General features: G+C 46.2%; 1 protein-coding gene across 5 annotated transcripts in view; it reads left to right on the plus strand.

The window, feature by feature from the left end:
• Positions 1-20,377, plus strand: part of kalrna (kalirin RhoGEF kinase a) — a gene marked incomplete at both ends in the record, with an annotated part of 149,354 nt that overhangs the window by 110,776 nt on the left and 18,201 nt on the right. For all 5 annotated transcript variants that reach the window (XM_080838585.1, XM_080838588.1, XM_080838586.1 and 2 more), the window contains 8 exons: positions 286-375; positions 734-826; positions 1,762-1,873; positions 2,038-2,228; positions 3,432-3,533; positions 3,678-3,820; positions 4,511-4,613; positions 13,924-14,170. In XM_080838585.1, coding sequence (XP_080694711.1) covers positions 286-375; positions 734-826; positions 1,762-1,873; positions 2,038-2,228; positions 3,432-3,533; positions 3,678-3,820; positions 4,511-4,613; positions 13,924-14,170 — 1,081 coding nt within the window. The remainder of the gene's footprint in view (positions 1-285; positions 376-733; positions 827-1,761; positions 1,874-2,037; positions 2,229-3,431; positions 3,534-3,677; positions 3,821-4,510; positions 4,614-13,923; positions 14,171-20,377) is intronic.

Here is a 20,377-nt window from a genome sequence, read left to right on the forward strand (position 1 = left end):
CAGCACTTGGATATCTGGGATTAGAGTAAAAGTTGGACATTCAGTTTAGAATGTGATGCACATCAATGAATGAAAAATATATTAATGAAATAAGAAATGAAATGTCTTGATTTTAGTGATTCATTTAGATTTACATACACCAAGGCTTTTAATCTTCATCTGAATGTTCTTTATCTGTCTGAAGTGCTTTAGATTAAATAGCGCTGCTGTCGAGGGGCTGTGATGTATGTAAAGCCCAGATGTTAAATCCCTGAATGGAAAATCACTCTGCTTTCTATTTGCCAGGCTGACAAATTCAATATGTATGTCACTTACTGTAAAAATAAACCCGATTCAAGCCAACTCATCCTGGAACACTCTGGAAGCTTTTTCGATGTAAGTAAATCAACGTCATTGTCTATTTCCTATCCAGTTTATGTCCTGATGCTCTGCTTTGACTGAGTGATGTGGATATGATGTCTGTAGAATAGGTCTATCCATGTGCATTCTTTTATTTCCTAGAGACGTCTAAGCCTGTAGATGGCGCTAGTGATCTAAATAAACTTAAGCAGGGAAACTTCTCCACTGCTTTCAGCTCTCAGCTACACTTATTCTTTCTCAAAGACAACACTTAGCATCGTTATCAGTGTAATGGCATACAAAAAACGAAGCTATGTAGGCCAGGCTGTGTGTGAGTGTAAACATGCTTTGAGCGCACTCTCAGACCTCACTGTGTCCTGGTGCCATTTTGCAGGAGATCCAGCAGAGGCACGGATTGGCCAACTCCATCTCCTCCTACCTTATCAAGCCTGTGCAGAGGATCACTAAGTACCAGCTCCTCCTGAAGGTACCGAGACAGAGACCTGAGTGCGCTGATTAGCCTCTTCCCCCGAGGAGCATCCCCCACATCAAAGCATTCCCTACACTATTCCATCCTCTCTCTCTCTCCCCCTAACACACTCTTCCCCTCTCTGTCTTCCTCTCTTCCTCCCTCTCTCTCTCTCTCTCCCCCTAACACACTCTTCCTCTCTCTCTCTCTCCCCCCCAACACACTCTTCCTCTCTCTGTCTTCCTCTCTTCCTCTCTCTCTCTCACTCTCTATTTCTCTCTCCCAACACACTCTTCCTCTCTCTGTCTTCCTCTCTTCCTCTCTCTCGCTCTCTCTCTCTCGCTCTCTCTCTCTCTCTCTCTTTCTCTTCTCGCTTTTCTCCCCTAGCCGTAAATAGTGTGTTTACACAGCTTTTTTCACACTTGTCTTCCTCGCTAATGAATTCCCATCAGATGCTCGCTCTTCCGATTGCACACAGACATTCGCCTCATTACGGCCCGTCCACTGCGGCCCTCCCGAGATGTAAACTTCCTGAGCGCCGGCTCAGCCTTGCGAGTCATCTGACATCTACATCTCTTTCACTCCTCATGGCACGAGGAATTACGCTGCAGTTCCTTCCTCCCCTCACGTCCATGTGGGAGCTGTCCTACATAATGAACCTCCTGCTGGGTTGTTGCATGACGTTGTATTAGATTGGACAAAAAAAAACACAAGGGCCGTCGGACAAATATGAGAAATATTTTGAGGGGCACAACTCAGAATGCCTTATTAGTCAGAAGACAGAAACACTTTAGACAGGGATGTTATGTGATCTCTGATCCGAAACCTTTAATCCACTTTCTCCCTCTTTCTCCTTCTCTCTCTCTCTCTCTCTCTCTCTCTCTCTCTCTCTCTGCCTCTCTCTCTCCAAATCTACTCCTTTTTCTCTCTCCCTTTCTGTCTGTCTCCTCTAGGAGCTGCTCTCCTGTTGTGAGGAGGGTAAGGGAGAGATAAAGGACGGCCTTGAGGTGATGCTGAGCGTCCCGAAGAGGGCTAACGATGCCATGCATGTCGCTATGATGGAAGGTACAACGTGATGAGAACCCCCAACACAGCCCCGTTAACTCAATCAGTAATGCCTCTCCACTCTACACCAGAGGGAGCCGGGAATCCATATGCTGTAATCCGTTGAAATAGCTGGTCAATAACAAACACGTCACGTGTGTTTTTCTCTCCCCGCTGTCCTGCAGGTTTCGATGAGAACCTGGACGTCCAGGGAGAGCTCTTCCTTCAGGACACCTTCCAGGTGTGGGACCCCAAGTCGCTGATCCGGAAGGGCCGCGATCGCCACCTCTTCCTCTTTGAGATTTCCCTGGTGTTTAGCAAGGAGATCAAGGACTCGGCAGGACGCACCAAGTACATCTACAAGAACAGACTGCTGGTGCGTGGGTCGACCGTATCTGTTTCCTGTCCAGTGTAATGCTGAAGGCCCAGCATGTTAAGGAACATACAGCCCTGATGCTGAGAAGTGTTGCTATAACCTCCCCCCCATAGCTGGTCTTCTCGAGCAGTGACCTGGGTGTAGCCTGATATGCACGTCCTTGTGTCCAGCACACAGCAGTGTGGCGGTGCACAGGCCCAGTGGTGCAGGAGTCGTGTGGAGTTGTGATAGCGCTGTGGGGCATGTAGGGAGTGGAGGGGAGCTGAGGGGATGTTATTCCTGTAGCGCGGGGGGTGGAGGCGAGCCAGTGATCCTCCCTTTGATGTGTGGCCAGCTGTATCTGTCCGCCTGGGATGGGAACACATCACAGCGCTCTGAGTGCAGCCATCTCTTGTCTTCTTTTCTTCTCTCCTGTTCTGCACTCTTTTCTCTATCTCTCTTTCCTTCTGTTGTTCTGCATTTCTGTCCTGTGCCTTTTCTCGCTTTTATCCATGCCTTCCCTCATCATGGCGATCAGTGTTGATATACGTTTGTTGTGGGCTCCCCCCCAAGTTTCCCTAATTGGCTCAAACTGATTTGCAGACACCAATACAGCATAAAGGTTAATATGGGTGTATATACATACACATATATGTTGTGTATATGCATATATTGTGTACATTAAGTGTATTTGTGTATGTGTATACACATGTGTGTTTGTGCTAGTTAATGTAGCTGAGCTGCCCGGCGTGTGTCCTGCATGTTGTGCGGGTACTGACGGGTGTTGAGGCTGTGCTGTGTTGTTGGGCATATGGAGTGGATTAAGGCCCCTCTGCATGCATTAATTATGAATGAATCTGCACGTGGCCGAGAGCAGCTGCTTGGCTCATGTGACGGCCATCCGGGGGGACGAGTAGCTAGAGGAGTGGGTATGAGCTGGATAACGCTCCTCTCTCTCTCGCTCGTGGGCTAAGGACATCTCCATATCTAATTAGGCGATGCTGCCTGATGTTCTCTTTTCTACCCCGCACAATATTTGGGCTTTGAACATCTGCCCTGATATGATTCTGAAAGGAAATCGATGTGTTTGCGGACATAAGAGGCCTTTTAGTTTTCTTACAAACTGTCCAGAGGTGATGAGGAGGATGAGGAGGTGGTGGTGGTGGTGGTGGTCGTGGTTGGGTGAATTGAAATCTGATCCTTTTTGTGCTCCTCCATTGTCAGACCTCGGAGCTGGGTGTGACAGAGCACATCGAGGGAGACCCCTGTAAATTTGCCCTGTGGGCCGGACGAACCCCGTCTTCTGACAACAAGACCGTCCTCAAGGTACATTTTTTTTCATCCATGAGAAATCCATGACTTGCTGTACTTTCACTGAACCCCTGACTACATTTCCCATAAGCACAAAGGCAGACATGAGAGGAGTGAAATGGGGAGTTTCATTTTCTGACGACATGACCTCATTCACAGGCCTCCAGCATCGAGGCCAAGCAGGAGTGGATCAAGAACATCCGGGAGGTGATACAGGAGAGGACGGTTCACCTGAAGGGGCCTCTCAAGGAGCCCCTCCACATGCCCAAAACGCCCGCCAAGCCCCGCAACAACAGCAAGAGGTGCGTTGGGCAGGGCCTAGTGGGGTGCAGATTAGAAAGAGTACACAGGGAGAGCATGCTTCATTGGCCAGTCAAGCTTCCTAAGTACAAGTATTATGACAGATGCTGAAATACACTAACACTAATGAAGTTAATCTTGAATCTGGCCTTAAAACGTGGCATGATTAAGGAAATCAGTCATCTAGGATAAACAGAGGATACATTTCCAGTTCTCCCATATTAGTGACCTACAGAGGAACTGTGTAGCCAAAGCCAGAAAATAGTCAAATTAAAATAAAATTGATATTATGCAGTCAACAGCGTATGTCCATAAAATCTTACAATGAAAAAAGCTGTAAACTTTGACAGAGCTCAGAAGAGTGGAAAGTGGATCACACCACAGGACTCCAGCGGCCTGGAGCACTGGCTTGTTTTGAAACAGCGCTAACTAAGTCCTCTACAGAATAGAGTGCCTCTTAAAGACTTAAGACTTTAAAGTTCACTTTGAGTCAAACTCCTTCCTCATTACACTTAAGCCAACTGAAAGGATATTGACAGTAGATGTCTTTGAGAGCTCACATAATTAGCAGTCATCTTATCCGTCAGTTTGTATGCTGTTATTTTTGGCTAGACATTGTTTAGTAGGAAACATTATAATACATGATGTGAATATAAACCTCCACATGAGACTGGTATGTATGTTTGGCACAGGGATGGAGGAGATGATGGTGACAGTCAGGGTGATGGCAGCAGTCAGCCTGACACAATCTCCATCGCCTCCAGGACCTCACAGAACACCATGGACAGTGACAAGGTAAGAAAGCTGGGTTTTAATGAGCTTTGAAGTCAAGTCACTCAAGGCACATGGAAGTCAATACATTCTTTAGGTGACATCAACTCAATTTGTCAGGCTTGTCGCTTTAAGTTGTGAGTTATTCAATAAAACATGGCACACATGGCACACATTCATGTCATGTCATGTCATGTCAAAATAAGCTGCTTTCATGGATCCACAGGGTCTTCCTTAGGCCTAATTGCTAATTAGAGGGCCCGCCTCTGTTAATCATGTGATTGATGATTGACAGGTGACACAAACAGGGTTTCCCAACCCTGCTCATTTTTGTCAGCAGGGGCTCCACCTTGGCACTGTAACTGCAGTTCCTCTCTGAAATGGACTCTTGAGTTTAGAGTTCAAGTGGAGGAAACCAAATAATGGCATCATGACAAGTATCTTCAAGCTGTGTGCTGGCATGTGCCCTCACAGGCACTATGAGAGGCCATATGAAATCAAAGTAAGCGCCCGTTCTCCACTTCTGCTTTCTCATAAACATGTGTTTGCTTGGCTCAATGATAGCTGCACCAATGGGGGTGTTGGTAGATTGGTCCATGTTTTGGGCCTCTTACCTCAGGGATGGGTCCCTCCCACAGTGAGGAGAAGAGCCTGGAAGCGTAGGGCAGATGCCTCCCTCTGGTAGTTAGCCGTGCTGGCGGATAGCCAGAGCAGCGGGTGTTGGCATGAGGTGCAGGGTTTTCTGCTATCTCTCTCTCTCTCTCTCTCTCTCTCTCTGTCTTTCCCTCCATCTCTCTCTCTCTGTCTTTCCCCCTCTCTCTGTCTTTTCCTCCCTCCCTCTCTTTCTCTTTCTCTCTCTCTCTCTCTCTCTCTCTCTCTCTTTGTCTTTCCCTCTCCCTCCCTCTCTCTCTCCCTCTCTCTGTCTTCTACTCCCTTCCTCTCTCTGTCCCTCTCTCTCCCCCTCTCTCTCAGCCTCAGCGAGAGGCCTGTACAGAGGGGCCACCCGAGGTGACAGACTGCCGTGGCCTTTTTCGCGCCGTGCGGCCAGACGCCCACGCACGGCACCGACGCTAAATGTCACCCCGCTGCGTGCTCCCAGACCAAGCTCCAGTAACAGCTGGCAAGGGAGTCTGACAGGACCTAGTTAAGCCTGTGATGAATGGAGTGGAAGAGAGGGAGTGAGGGCAAGTGTGTGTGTGTGTGTGTGTGTGTGTGTGTGTGTGTGTGTGTGTGTGTGTGTGTGTGTGTGTGTGTGTGTGTGTGTGTGTGTGTTTGTGTGTGTGTATCTGTGTGTCTGTCTGTCTGCCTGCCTGCCTGTCTGTATGTGTGTCTGTCTATCTGTGTGCATATTAGGGCTTGTGCCCCTGACGTTCCTTGTCGTTTGCTGCGTAGAGACAGGATCTATGAACCTCTGTCTCTTTCCCTCTTTTTTCCCTCCTCCAGACACTGGCCCAATATTTACAGCTCCCAAAAACCTCAGCCATGTCAACCCCCCCCCCACCCCCTCCCGTGAATGTGAGCATGTGTTGGTGCCTGTGTGTGGGTCATAATCAGAAACAATATTATTCCATTGAAGAGACCATGAGAAGAGGGGGAGGCGCAAGGAGCTTGTTTTCTCTAAACTCTCCTCCTCAGCTTCTGGATTTGATGTACTCCCTTATTACTGCCAGGAGTAGATCCCACAGGATCTGAAAGCTGGCATATTTGTCACTGTGAACAAAATGATATATTCATCCATTAGCAGTGTAAGTGTAGTGGGGTGTTGGCCTCTGTTTTAATGTGGGAGTTGGTAGCGGATAGTGTTTTTGTTTGGAGGCACTGAAGTGACAATTGAGCTTTTGTCAGAAGCCTGTTAGAGTAATTGCATCTCATTGTTAATTAACCCAGTCTAGCAACAGCAGTCTCTGAACAACAAGGGCCCTGAACACAAGGCTATGTTTCTGGATTAAATGACTAGCCAGAAAGTCTGTTTTGGTGTAATTTTTCATTTTTTTTCCCCCACTGTACCCACTTGAGTTACTCCACCATGTCAATTGTTCCACATACGCACATGGCTTGCTTTTTTTGTCTTGTAGCGGAGGATTTTTTGGGGGAGCCTTGAGCCCCTTCCAAACCCTCCTTACGCTAGGCTGACGCGATGCCATCCCGCACAAACACAGGCAGCTCCAGCCCTCCCGGCCTCAGGCGAGACCTCTGTCTTTCTCGCTCGCTTGTCTCCCGTTCGACCACGGGGCTTATTAGCCACTATGGCCCTGATGATTACCAGGGAAGCAGCCTGGAGAGACACTTTTATTGCTGAAGCTTTCCTGCCCGCTGCAGACAGCACCACCCCTTCTGTCTCCATGGGATCGTTTCAGGATGAAAACATGTTGGAAATCTTAAGCCGTATTACAGCGCCATTGTCCAAGCCAAAATAGAAGTGGGCTGTTTGATGATATCTTCATGTATTGTGTGTTTGTGTGTGTGTGTGTGTGTGTGTGTGTGTGTGTGTGTGTTTGTGCACGTGTATGTGTTTTTTTTGTTCTGCGTCGCACAGTGTAGCGTGTGTGTTTTTGTTGTTGGGGGAAACTTGCTTGTGACACACATGTGGCAGTTCATTCACCAAAGTTGTGGCTGAACCTTCGTTAGAGTAACCTCAGGAAATCAAATTCATTACACTGTTCACTCTGACCTACTAGAATGGACCTATTCTCTTAACGTTGCTGCTACATCCTGAAGTCACAAGACTGTCCTCGTGCTCATGGGTGAAGAGATGTGGCTTCTTTTCAACCCCCCCCCCCCCAACATACAAACACACATATTGTGTGTTCCTGTGTGAAAAGCTCTCTCTTCTTCTCTCCCTCTTTTTTTCGTGCTTACTCTCAAACTCTCTCCCTCAAAGGAGGGCTGGGTAGGGCTGGCCTTAACTGCACTCTCTCTATGTCTCCCTCTCCCTCTCTTTCCCTCCCTCTCTCTCTTTCTCTCAGCTCTACATTCACTGGTTCACATGCGCATACACAAACACTCTCATGCAGACCTGGGACTACAGGTGAACCACACTCTCCCAGACAGATTGTGTGAAGCCGTCAGGTTTTTAGCCTACTTGGTGCTGTGTGTGTGTGTGTGTGTGTGCACGTGTGTTTATGTGTGTGCTAGCTTGCTCCTCCAGCCAATTGGGAACAGCTTTTAGATCGCTCTAAGCACACAGCACAACAGAGTGGGAGAAAGCGAAAGAAGAGTCACCATGCCAAAGTGGATGAGCTTTAAACTTTTCAAAGGGAGCAGTCGCGTAAGTAAAGCAGATCAACTTTTTTAAATAACATAGAAGGTTCAGGAAAGTTTACCCACAAAGCTGTGTGCTTTTCTGCTGTAGGTGAGGTGTTTTATATTCAGTGGCTGACACTTTGTTTACCAAGCTCAGCTTGGCCATGCTGGGAGGAAAAAGGGTGTCCAGACAGATGTTTTCTCAGGCACTTGGCTTGTCTGCGTCGCAGATGAATTTTTATGTGGCTGCAAGTCATTATAACAAATGGGGTGCTTCATTTATGCGTCTGCTTTCACTCACATGCCTAAATGTTAAGTGCATCTGTCTACTTTAAGGTTTGGGAAGATTTAATGAAGCACTTCTCAATGCAAACAACAGTACGTGGGAAACCACATACTAATTTAAAACCACACAATAATTTGAAATACCTTGAAATGGTATGGAAAATCTGTTATGCCACTATAGATGCACACACTGGGAGTTGATTGTGCACTACGTTGATATAGTGATACAGTGTGAAATATACGGCTAGTATTGTGATATAGTGATACAGTGAGAATTATACGGCTAGTATTGTGATATAGTGATACAGTGAGAAATATATGGCTAGTATTGTGATATAGTGATACAGTGAGAAATATACGGCTAGTATTGTGATATAGTGATACAGTGAGAAATATACGGCTAGTATTGTGATATAGTGATACAGCAAGAAATATACGGCTAGTATTGTGATATAGTGATACAGTGAGAAATATATGGCTAGTATTGTGATATTGTGATACAGTGAGAAATATACGGCTAGTATAGTGATACAGTAAGAAATATACGGCTAGTATTGTGATATAGTGATACAGTGTGAAATGTACGGCTAGTATTGTGATATAGTGATACAGTGTGAAATATACGGCTAGTATTGTGTTCGTGGGGCTCTTGGTGGAGCTCCAGCTGAGGGACAGATTAATGGTTAAGCGCTCAGGGTGAGGAGCCGCCACAGGAAACAGGCTATTACAGCCCTCTGAATGAGATAATGCTGGAAGGAGCACACTCGCCCAAAAAGATCAACACGTGCTCAATGGCTTCTGTTTCCTGCACCACACAGACACACACACACACACACACACACACACACACACACACACACACAAACACACACCATTGCATCGTCCTGATTTTTGATGACATTTGTTATCGAGGTATTTTCATAAAGTTCCTGAAGTTGCTGCAGGAGCAGGAGAGGATCTAGAGGGAAACCTGGCCGATGTTCTGTGTTTGTTTTGGCCTGCCAGGTCACACGCAAGTGAGGTCAAGCCAAGGCCTGTTTGCTCAAGAATTCATACATCATTGTGCTCCAGTGCCACTCTTCCTTGTTACTAACGTTATTGGCTCAATGCCTTTTTTCTACTGGCAACTTGAGCACACTTCATATATTTTTGACTTTTGACCATAGCTTAATTGTCCCATCACTTTTGACCTTAATACCTGATCTGGATCGTTGTTAGGTTAGGCAGACCACAATGCACACAACACTGGAGTGAATTGCTCTCAGGAATCAAACCAGAGGCTTTGTCAACGTGTTGATTGATGTGGGCAGTACCCTTTCAGGAGACGATATGAGGAGACATTCATCCTCTGGGGCTGGGAGTTGCTTGGCAACACGGCCTCTCTGCCCTGCTCTGGGTGACCTGATACCAAGATGAGCAGGTGGGGTGGAAGACATGGGGGTTGGTGGTGGTGTCAAGAGGAGGGTTGGGGGGGGGGGGGGGGTGGGGGGGCAGGATGGTTATGAAGGCTCTGGACCCATCTGCCACTGTGGCTTATACCTGCCCGCCTCTGACATTTTAGACTCAAAACTGCGCAGGTGGAGAGGTGCAATCTCATTAAACTCTGGATCGCTGCTTAAGCTGCTGTAGTAAAAAACATGTTTGTTGTTTTTGTTGTTGTTGTTGTTCTGGGCATTATTTTGTTTTGCTTCTGGTGTTTGTTTCAAGGACAGCAGCTGTGCTTTGTCTGAGCGAGCCTCTCAGTTTCACCTTTGAGCAGTGGGCCAGCCAAGCCAAGTGGAAAAAGCCCTGAGCGTGTCTCTCCATCTTCTGTTCTCTGTCTCAGCTCTATGGTCCATCATTAGGGCAGACAGCATCAGTCGTCTATGCACACACACCCATGTGATGCGCCTGTCTCAGAGAGCATTATGGGTCAGTGCTTACTGAATATTGGTATAGGTCTGCATATAGCCTCAAAATGACACCTCTAATTGTTACTCTGGTCTGTTTTTTTCCAAAATAGGTTTATAACAGTTTAGATATATTCAAGGGAGGCCTATGCTGATAATTAAAATGTGATTTGACACTTTCCCTCCATTTTCAAACTGCTGTCTGTGACTTTTCTTTTGGCTTCCATTTACCATGTGGAATGAATTCCACCGAGGGGACAGAAATAACTCTCTTCTGTAAAGCCCCCATGACTGAATGCTCTTTCTAGATGTCACGCTGGGAGGTACTGGAAACTTGGGCCCTTCTCTCTCGACAATCATATTTTGGGGAGTGCCATTTAAATCCACAAAACTACTCACTCTCTAGTTTTTTTTTATTTGCTCAGCCACAGAAGGGAGCCAATTGCCATCCCAAGTATATTATTTCCGAAGCCTAGTGATTTGAGAAGAATGCCAAGCTGGATGCAGTTTGAGCATGTGCTGGAGTCTTGTGTAAATTAACATTTTGGAGCCGCTGTTATAGACTCAGAATGTAGATTCAGCTGATGGTCCATAACTTGGTCATGAATGCCTTTCAAAAGCACTCCCAGCCCTTGTTTGTATATCCGTACTTACAATGATTAGAGTCAGAAAAGCTATGGTGTAACTGTGTTTTTGTGATGAACATACTGTATCCCTTTTACTGCCATGGTGTAGTTTTCCTTCATAATGGAATTGGACTCTATGCTGAGTGAAAAGAGGGCACTTCTTCTTCAATTATTCAATGTGCATAAATTGTGATCCAATTTCCAGAAGGTCAGTATTTAATTTTCAGGATTTAATTTTATAACTTTAATTGGCACTGTGCCAATGTGGAGCCTTAATTAAATCAACCTAATTAATCTGACTCATGGATTGAATGCAATGTGTTTTAAATCCAGACTGCTCACTGTACACAGTCTGATCTTTGTTCCGTCAGTCACATGGGGATGGTCTTTTCCCCCTAATCTGCCATAATTATGAACAGGAATATTTTATGTTCAGACTGCACACTATTGGTAATTGGATAAGAACGTTTGCTTCTGATGTTAGATGAGTGTTTACTTGGCCCCTCACTGAAGCCACTTCTTCAGAAAGATTTAAATGGAAATTCCTCAATGTGCATTCTGGTTGCGGTACAGTATTATCCTCGCTGTGTCAGACCTCATGTCCGTTAATGAAAGCAGAGATATGCACTTCCAGTTCACTAAGGCCAGGCTATTGTTGTTTGTGCTGTTGTGGAGAAACATGAGTCTAATTGGCTGCCTTGTTCAGTAATGTCAGAACACACTCACAGCACGCCGCAGGAAGTCAGCACTCCCACCAACGTGAAGAGAGAGCACTTGTCCAAGGCCTCTGGCTCATTTATTTATTAGTTTAGTTTATCTGTGTGAGGTATTAGTGTAATGGAGGAGAGAGAGTGCTTGCAGGCTTTCTTTTAGTGCTCAACCCTTGCTATCTCTCTTTCTCTCTCATTTCTTTCTCTCTCTCGTGTTTTCTCTCTTTCTCTCTCTCTCTCTCTCTTCCCTGGAGAGTAAACAGAGGTGACATCATGTTGGAGTAGTAAGTAGAAGCAGGTGCTCAGGAAGGCGCTAGGCGGGCTGTCTGAACAGCCAGTCCTGATGGCTTCCACAGCTGGGAGCCCGAGGCCGACTGCACACTTCTGCACAGAGCTCTATCCTGCCATACACGCTGCCATAGCCTATTCTGGTGCTCCTCCTCTTCTGAAGACTATCGCACTAGACTAGACTAGGTGTGTGCCACCATAACATGGGCAGACCATGCCATGCCTCAGTAAGAGATTCATAAAGTTATGCTATCAGGTGTACTCATAAGGGAGGTGAAAACCACCAAATGAACGACATCAAGTGTGAGAACACTAGTTGGTCAATACATGGCAGGTTGTCAGACGTTGCTGAAGAGAGAATTAAACTAATGATCCCTTTTGGGTTATTGGGAGGATAACTACGTATAGACTTCTGCGAAGCTCATTTCAAACTCAAGGCTCGCTTCCCTGTGAAACCTTGACGCATTCCTCACGACACATTACCTTCCTGTTCTGTGACCCACTAAGCACCTCCGACTCTTATGGAAACTTAATCTTTTAATGTCTGTCCCCTGTGGCCTCCTCTACCCTACAGTGCCTTCCGGTAGAGACACACACAGAGAAACCACAGAGAGGGTTCTCAGAGTGGCTTGTTGCACTGCCTCCAGAGCGTTCTTTGGAGAATATTGTCAACATCAATTATCTTTGGAAATCAGTGTATAATGAGGCCTTATGTTTGCACAGTACGTGTATTGTTCGCTGCAGCGCTTTAATTTAACGCGCCAGCTGTGCTTTCTGGAGCGCAGAGCTGAGCACAGGGTCCCGTTTGGTGAGATCAGGTTAGGTTAAGAGAGAAAGAGAGCGATGGATAGAGAGAGGGGGGAGGGATGACTGGTGGTGTTTAGGCAGTAGGATGCACAGAGGGAGTGTTGGGATGTTCCTGGGACGACCTCTGATGGAGCGCGTGGTCAGGTTCGGCAGACCCCCATTAGAGAGCGGGAATCGGTGGGTGGTCTGAGAGGATGGGCCACGGGGGAGCGTCATGAAAGACCCCGCCCTGCTCTCTTTCCTTTCCTTGCTCCTTCCCTCGCTCTCTTATCATTTTTCCCTCACTCTCTATCCTCTCCTCGCTCCCCTACTCACAACCCCTCTAACCTTACTTCAAGCCTATGCTTGACCCCTTCAGGGATTTTCCCTTTCCATTCTTCCTTTTCCTTTCCTTTCTTCCATTCTCTCACTTTTCCATTCTCTCAATCTTTTTCTTTTGTCCCCCCATCCACCTAAGAACCATTTCCCAATAGTCTCTGTCACTGACTAAATATACAGGTTTTTCCCTGTAAGTGTTTGTTTGTGGCTTCCAGTCACTATTTCCTCATCGATGTTGCATAATCAAGAGCAGGACGAGCAACTGGCAGGGTTTTTCTGCCTACTCATCAAATGTTCAGTGGTATTGTCACTATAATGAGTTTCCTGTAACCATGTTGATGCACAGCTCACTTGATATCCTTTCTTACTCTACAATCAAAGAGCACAACTAAAGCCTCCTGTTTTATGGGGGAGGGTGTTCCAGCCCACAAGGCCTCCTGCTTGTCTTTCGTTGTTGTCTACAGGTCTGCCATAGGGGTTGCGCTTCAGCACCTAATTGCTGATGAGCTGTTTTAGTATTAGCAGGTGTCATCAGATTGAAGGGCTGCTTCCTCTCTTCCTCCTCTTCCTTCTTCTTTGTTTCGATTTTGGCAACACAGCACAGCACTCACCACATCTCATTCCTTGGAACTTTTCCAGCAACTTCTTCCATCACTGATGACTGACTTTCACGTTTCACATCCTCTTTTGTTTGTTATTCAGTTAAATAATCGTTTAAATAATTCGTTTAAATCCAAACTCTCACTTCACTCTTTCATGGCAGCCTTGGCATAGGGTTGGAACAAGGGGCATACGTTTGGAGTCTCCAATTGTCTCACAGTTATAATTATTGCTTGTTTTGTAATATGTTTCACCTCTAGTGATATTAAAAATAGTACACATATACAATACATAATACCAAATACCATAATACCATAATCACCTTGCAAAGACAGAGTATCCATACACCTTTACCCCCATTACATAATGGAAGTTGGACAAGGGCCGTACCGTTTTGTCTCAGGCATGGTCATTATCATGGTCTTTCCCCGCCTTTCAGGTGTAGAATGTTTGCTTTGTTCAGTAAACAGCTTAATCACTTTCGTTTTTGATGCTTTCGTGGCACTTAACCCTACCTTCCAGACACGTGTGCTAACCTTTCTCTTCATGTCTCCTCTCTAACCCCCAGCTGTCCGGAGGCTGCGAGCTGACGGTGGTTCTGCAGGACTTTGCGGCTGGCTGTACGAGCGAGATGAGCATCCAGACGGGGCAGACGGTGGAGCTGCTGGAGCGGCCCAGCGACCGGCCTGGCTGGTGCCTGGTGCGCACCACCGACCGCAGCCCGCCGCAGGAGGGCCTGGTGCCCAGCAGCGCCCTGTGCATCTCCCACTCGCGCAGCAGCGTGGAGATGGAGTGCTTCTTCCCTGCAGGCAAAGGTAAGAACTGCAGGGTTGTCATTCATTCCTTGTATCACAGCTGCTCATCTGAGTGGGAGAAGTAGATACCTGAAAATGAAACTGGTTGAGCCAGTTAGGTAGTTTCTCAATATATTGCACAAGATAAGCAGTGTTGACAGGGAGGAAGAGTTTTGATGTAATTTGTGCGCAACAATGCCAAACAGTTCCCTGGGGCAGGACTGTACTGACAGGAGTGCTATTAAGGGTCTGAGGTAATAAAGCCTGGATATTGTATATTTGATGCAGAAAATCAGTCTCAGTGGTAGCCTTTAGAGGGCAGCATTAATCAGAGTTGCCTCTGAGGCTGATGAGCTTAACCGAGAGGAGCCCTGCGCTCTTGAAAAGCTCTCGACATCTCACTGGCTCCTCACTGCCGCTCTCTGGAGCTCTCAGGCTGCTGGTGAGAGTAGGTGAGAGGCCCAGGGTTTTATGCAGATGCCTGGCTTGTTCGCACTCCCCACTCTTAGTAATGGCACGAGCCATCGGAAACACAAGCACTCAGGATCATTGATGAAACCTCTAATGTAGTCACCCTTCTGCTCCTACTTTTGCTAGTGTGCCCATTTTATTAGAATCTCGATGCTGTGTGGAGCCAATTATTCTGTGTTCATCTGCATTCAAATTCTAACCAAAATGCAAATGTGATGTGATGACTGCAGGTATATCAACCTGTCAGTCAGTTACTCCAGTTACTGTTCTAAATATTAGCTGTTTTCCTGGATCAGTTCCTTCCCTTTATTCAGTCCGATGTCCTAGATAGAGTCTGTTTGGAAGGGCTGAGGGTCAAGCCAGAGCAGTAGGCCATATGGTGAAATCTCCGGCCATTGTGCTACAACTCTGTGTGTCTCTGATGGACCCTTGTCTGTTGTCCATGGGAATTTCCTCTGTCCCCTGCTCTCCACATCCTTTGTGTTCTGGGCTCGGATTTCAAACATCCTCCCCTGTCTTGTACCCTTTGTAGAGACCAAGTCAAGGATTTGAGTCAAGAATGAAATATGGTGCCAATTAGAACCTCTGACTGTATTCATCATGTTCAACTAGGCATCATGACTAACTAGATATCCACAGACATCTGGGGAAAAGCCAAAGGGAATTTCTTTAGAAAGTTTAGAGAGCTTTTTTGACCATCACAAAAAGATTCTGGTAAATGTAGCTTCAAATGAGAATGGTAGCAGAATGGATTGTTTTTTTTGGAATTGAATAAGGAATTTCTCTAATTTGTCACATTCTTTTTACTATTTGGCATCCTCCACGCGGTCCGCAAGGACATGTGAGTTTGGCTTATAAAATTGTAGTTATTTTCAGTGAGAGGAGTCTTTTTGTGGTTGAATTTTTTCTGGACTAAAGCTCATTCATCTGACGTCTCTGCATTGTTGGCTTTTGTTATGGGAAATTCCACACCAGAGTCCTTCTCCTGTCTCTACCAAATACTCATTTAGCAAGAAGACATAGCAGGTACCTTTACTGGAAGAGACTCTCCCTGAGGCGGATGGGAGGGAGGCCAGTTCCCTATCCGACAGTGTTCAACATGCATTTTTTGTGCATAACTGGTTTTGGTGCCTTAATTTCCCTACATCTGGGTATTCTCTCAGCATAGAACGGAAGAGAGTGAGCACACTTTCCCTGGTAGAATGCAAAGCATGACCGAGCTCTATTTCTGGACTCTTCCAATGTGGGTATAAAAGTATCGTGTTCTATCTGTAGTTGATATTTCACTCCTTGTTGGTGTATGCAATGCCATGACAATTGGGCAGGTTAGAAATGACACATTAAACATAGAACAACCCTGTGACATTGGCATTAGGCCACCGTCGTACATCTTTAAACTTGAGTTGATCAATCGTTAAAAAGCCTGATGTTTAATGTTTGGTCACCAGTCCCACTCCTCCGTCGTCAACAGTGCAGAGATATAAAACTATCTGTAATGAGGATATGAGTTTATGGGGAGTACGAAGATTGAGCCGATCTCATGCTGTGTAGTCCACGGGCTGATTGCACCACATTTGTGTGGACTGAACTAGGACATTGCAGTCCCCGGGTCTGATTTGTGTTTTTCATTTAGTCTTTCTGGGCTACCTTCCTCCTGCTTTGTCCCGCCACTGTTGCGTTCCTCCAAGCACTGTTCACCTCCTCAGGGTCTAAAAGTTCCACCCTAAAAGATGGGCTAATAGGCTCTCATGAGCTCTGTTTCAGGAAGCGATTTTTATCTTGCCAGCCAGCAGACCTTTGCTTCGGAATGGTCTGACAGGATAGTTTAGATAGCTGTCTTATCACCACACTGGGAGAGTTTAGGCATTCCTGCAGCTAATGCTTTTGGAATTTGGAGTTTTCGACAGGTGCGCGTCTAGGTTAGGAATGCGTCGAGTCATGCGCTTCCTTGGTAGATACTGAGGTTGAGTAAGTATGAAGCTGCTTCTCATCTCTTTGCTGCCAGTGTTTAAAGATATAGAGCCTTTTACGCTCACCCAATCTGTGTAAGGGGGGTGAAGACTGAGCGGTAACTTCAGCCCAATGTGTGCATTGGATTAACATGTACCGAAAGAGCCCACCAAGAGTGAGACACAAACGGTTCTGTTCTGTAACCCATGTGGACTGCTGCTCCACCTACACAATGTGAGAGTTGTGTCTTAAGGTCAGTCGTCAGAGCTCAGTAGTGGCTTTGTGGAAGGGGTGGGGGGGCTGTGAAACATGAATCGTGCTGTCTCGCTCTCCCTCCCTTTCTCGCTGTCCCTTACTTTCTCGCTCTCTCTCACTTCTGTTTTCCCTCTCTGCCTTTCTTTCTCTCTCTCTTTTTTTTTTCTTCCATCTCTCTTATTTCCCTCACACTCCTCTCTTTCTCTCTCTAATCCGCTCAGTGTGAGTTGAAAGTACCGTGATTGTGTGTGTGTGTGTGTGTGTGTGTTTGTGTGTGTGTGTGTGTGTGTGTGTGTGTGTGTGTGTGTGTGTGTGTGTGTGTGTGTGTGTTCGCTGCTCCTCCTCTCTGTCCCCTCCCCTGCTCCTCCCCCTTGGTTGAGTAGTGCAGCCTGAACTTGGAGTGGCATCCGGCTGGTCAAAGCCTCAGTCATTCATGACTTCTTCTCAGTGTGAGTGGAGCTTCTCCACCTCCACCACGCGTCTCTGTCTCGTGTTTACCGTCTCTCTCGCTCCGCTCTCAACCATGAGCGGCTGACAGGCGAACAGGATGACGAGCGGGAGGCACTTGCGTTCCTGTTGCGGGTGGATCGCTGCAAAGTGTTGCTGCTGCTGTTGCAATGTCGCAGGTGCGTGCTGCTAAGCTTGTTCAACCAGGCATGCTGGGTCCCTCGGAACCTGGCGGGACAGGGAGACTGTAGAGCCGTTCTTGGAAGGAATGTGTGACTTTAACTTCACAGGACAGCTTTTGCTTTTCTTAAACTCAGTCTGAATGAAGCTTATGCTGATTTTTTTTTTCTTTGCCTCCTGTGTGAATGGAGCCTGATCCCTCTTGGAAGTTGGGCTCTGATCAGACAGAAAATGATCAGGTTAATACGATGATGTGCCACTGTGAGTGTTGTGTGGCTTTTAGTTGTCTCTTGGTGACAATCTGTAACATAAGTCTTCAGTTGTCAGGGAACAGTCAATTTGATTTGGTTGCTGTGTTGAGGCTGCTCTGTTTATTTGCCGTGTACGGCTCTCCAATAGGGCAAATTTCCAAAATGGTCAGCCCTCACTGAAAATGTGGGACAGTGAAGCACTCAGAATTTCAGCACTGGATACATTATTTACTAACCTATGGGCTACACTGTGAACACACATAGGTTATCAGCTGTTATTGGTGATTGTGATAGGGACGTGCCTTGTATCCCCCTCCATTCAGAGGGGCACCAATGAGATGGAGGACCTCTTAGTAGTGTGCTGATATGAGCTGAAGTGCTCTTGTATTATCCATTAACAAAGGTCTCTATGATGAGGGATAAGGAGCGAACCATGGTCTGCAGCTCAACCAACATCAAGAGCCACTTAGCTGAGCTGCTGGAATAATGGAAATATACCCTCCTCTGCTCTTCAGTGCTGTGCCGTATAATCTGTGCTGCAATATTACAAATAGACGAACAAAACGCCTCAAATCGAGCCATAGTCTTTTAATCAACATTCATTTTTGGGGCAGTTTGACCAAGAATTCTTTATGGGACTGCCTAGTCAAGTGAAGTGTGTCTGTAAATGCCATTGATGGTGTGGGGAGTGGTGTGGACATTGCACTGGTGGTGTTAATTGGGTCGATAACAGGGACATTGTGTAAATGTGGTATTAGGTGGGCTCTATAGCCTGGTTTACTGTCAAAGGCAGGACTACTGTATTGCAATGCTGCAGTCTTTGAAGACCAAATTAGCCACAAATCCGCTTTCATCTGGTGCATTATAACAACCTCTTTGAAGATGACTCTTAGGGGAAGGTTTAGGGGGAGGTTGTTAGGAGATTGAGAGCAGAACTTTCTTTTCCGTGTGTGTGTCTGTGTATGTGTGTTTGTAAATGCCATCTTCAGATTTAAATGGAATGCTACTTTGCAACATTGTCTCACTGCCATTCACTGACTGGAATGTCTCTGGAAAAGTCTCTCCATGCTAATATTCTGTGAATTCCTGTAAAGGTAGTCAACAGGTTCTTAGTTAGTGGTTACTGTACGATGGAGCGGGGACGTTTTTTTCCAGCGAGGGGACCAGTTATGTACAAAATAGAAGATAAGAAGGACACAACTACAAGTCTGAGTCACTGAAGAATGGTAGCTATCAGAGTCGTGAGTTTCAGGAAATAAATTGCGTATTATTCGTCCAAGCATGCAAATATGGCGCTTCTGCTTCTGGGTGATCTGTAGAGGGATTGAAAATTATTTTACTTCTCTGTTTCTGAAACAGACACGTCATATCACAATCACAAATCACATGCCATCTGTTCAAGGTGCTTTTGCAACATTTTTTGAGTAACGATTTAAACCCATTTAATAATTATGTTCATTCTGCTGGCTGCTCCCATCAACAGATAGTGGTGTGTATAATAATGGCCCTTCATTGAAAAGTGTCTTTCTCAAAACCAGTGTGACTGCATGCTTTTCAGCCATGTTTGGTTGTGTCAGTGTGAAAACAAGCTATGAATTACTGTCACGGTCGCTTTGAAGTATCCAGCCAATAGCCAAAGATAAGTGGCCAGAAACTCCTTCCTCAATTTAAAGCTGTAACAGCCAAACATTTCTCCACGGCTTTGTTTTTGAGTGTGCTCATGTCAAGTAGTAAATAAAGTGGACAAGGTGAGCGGCCTGAGTTGTGGGGTGGCCCATGGCCTGAGCTCAAGCTTAAGGAGAAAAGCTTTCAAAGGCCAGATGAAGCCCTCCAGTCATCTGTACATTTTCTCTTCTTCTCCTCCTCCTCCTTTGTCCTTCTCTGTGCTCAAGAGCCTCCATTAGCTGCAGGCACAGAGCCCAGGTCTTCTCTTCAGAGAGGTTGCTAGGTCACTGGAGACCCTCAACAGAAACAATCTCTGGCATTTTTACCACTACGCTACTCCTGTTGCCGAGTCACTCTTGAGTACATGTATCTAAGGCCGCTGAGACGTACTGTTGACCGAGAGGAGTGCAGTCCATCCGCAGAGTATTAGTTGAATTATAGTGCTTGATTCAGGGCTGCCATTAAACCTGAGGCGCTCGGGATTTCAATCAAGGTTACTTTGTTGTTGTTATTCGCAGGACCAGCTGCCAAGCTGCCATGCGGGCAGCTTCTTGACTTTTTTGTGAAATTCCCCGCCTCATTTCTTTTTCCTAGCTGATCAAAACACACCGATGTTGTGCCACAAACATGACTGAGGACTGTCTGTAGCTGGATTTGACCTTTGGACCTCTCAGCTGCACATCTTTATGACCTAGCTTATGGTTCAGCATAACACGGCACTAAGCATGTTTTATTTTTTTGTTTGTTTGTTTGTTTGCTTTACCACTGGGACGGTAATGGAATAGGTTATGCAGCTGCCAGCTTTGTTACCAAGATAAACAGTCATGATGTGCCAAGCAGATTTCTTGTTTCTGCGTCATTAGGAAGGGGTTAACATGATGGCACGCTGACAGACACTGCTCTCAATCTCTCCCTCTCTCCCCCTTCTCCCTGCATCCCTCCCTGGCTTCTCGCTCGGCTCGTTAGGGCACTGAGGTGGGTAATAAGCGTGTTTTAACAGGAGTTAGTG

This window comes from Sprattus sprattus (genome assembly GCF_963457725.1).
Source record: "Sprattus sprattus genome assembly, chromosome: 5".
Lineage (NCBI taxonomy): Eukaryota > Metazoa > Chordata > Actinopteri > Clupeiformes > Clupeidae > Sprattus > Sprattus sprattus.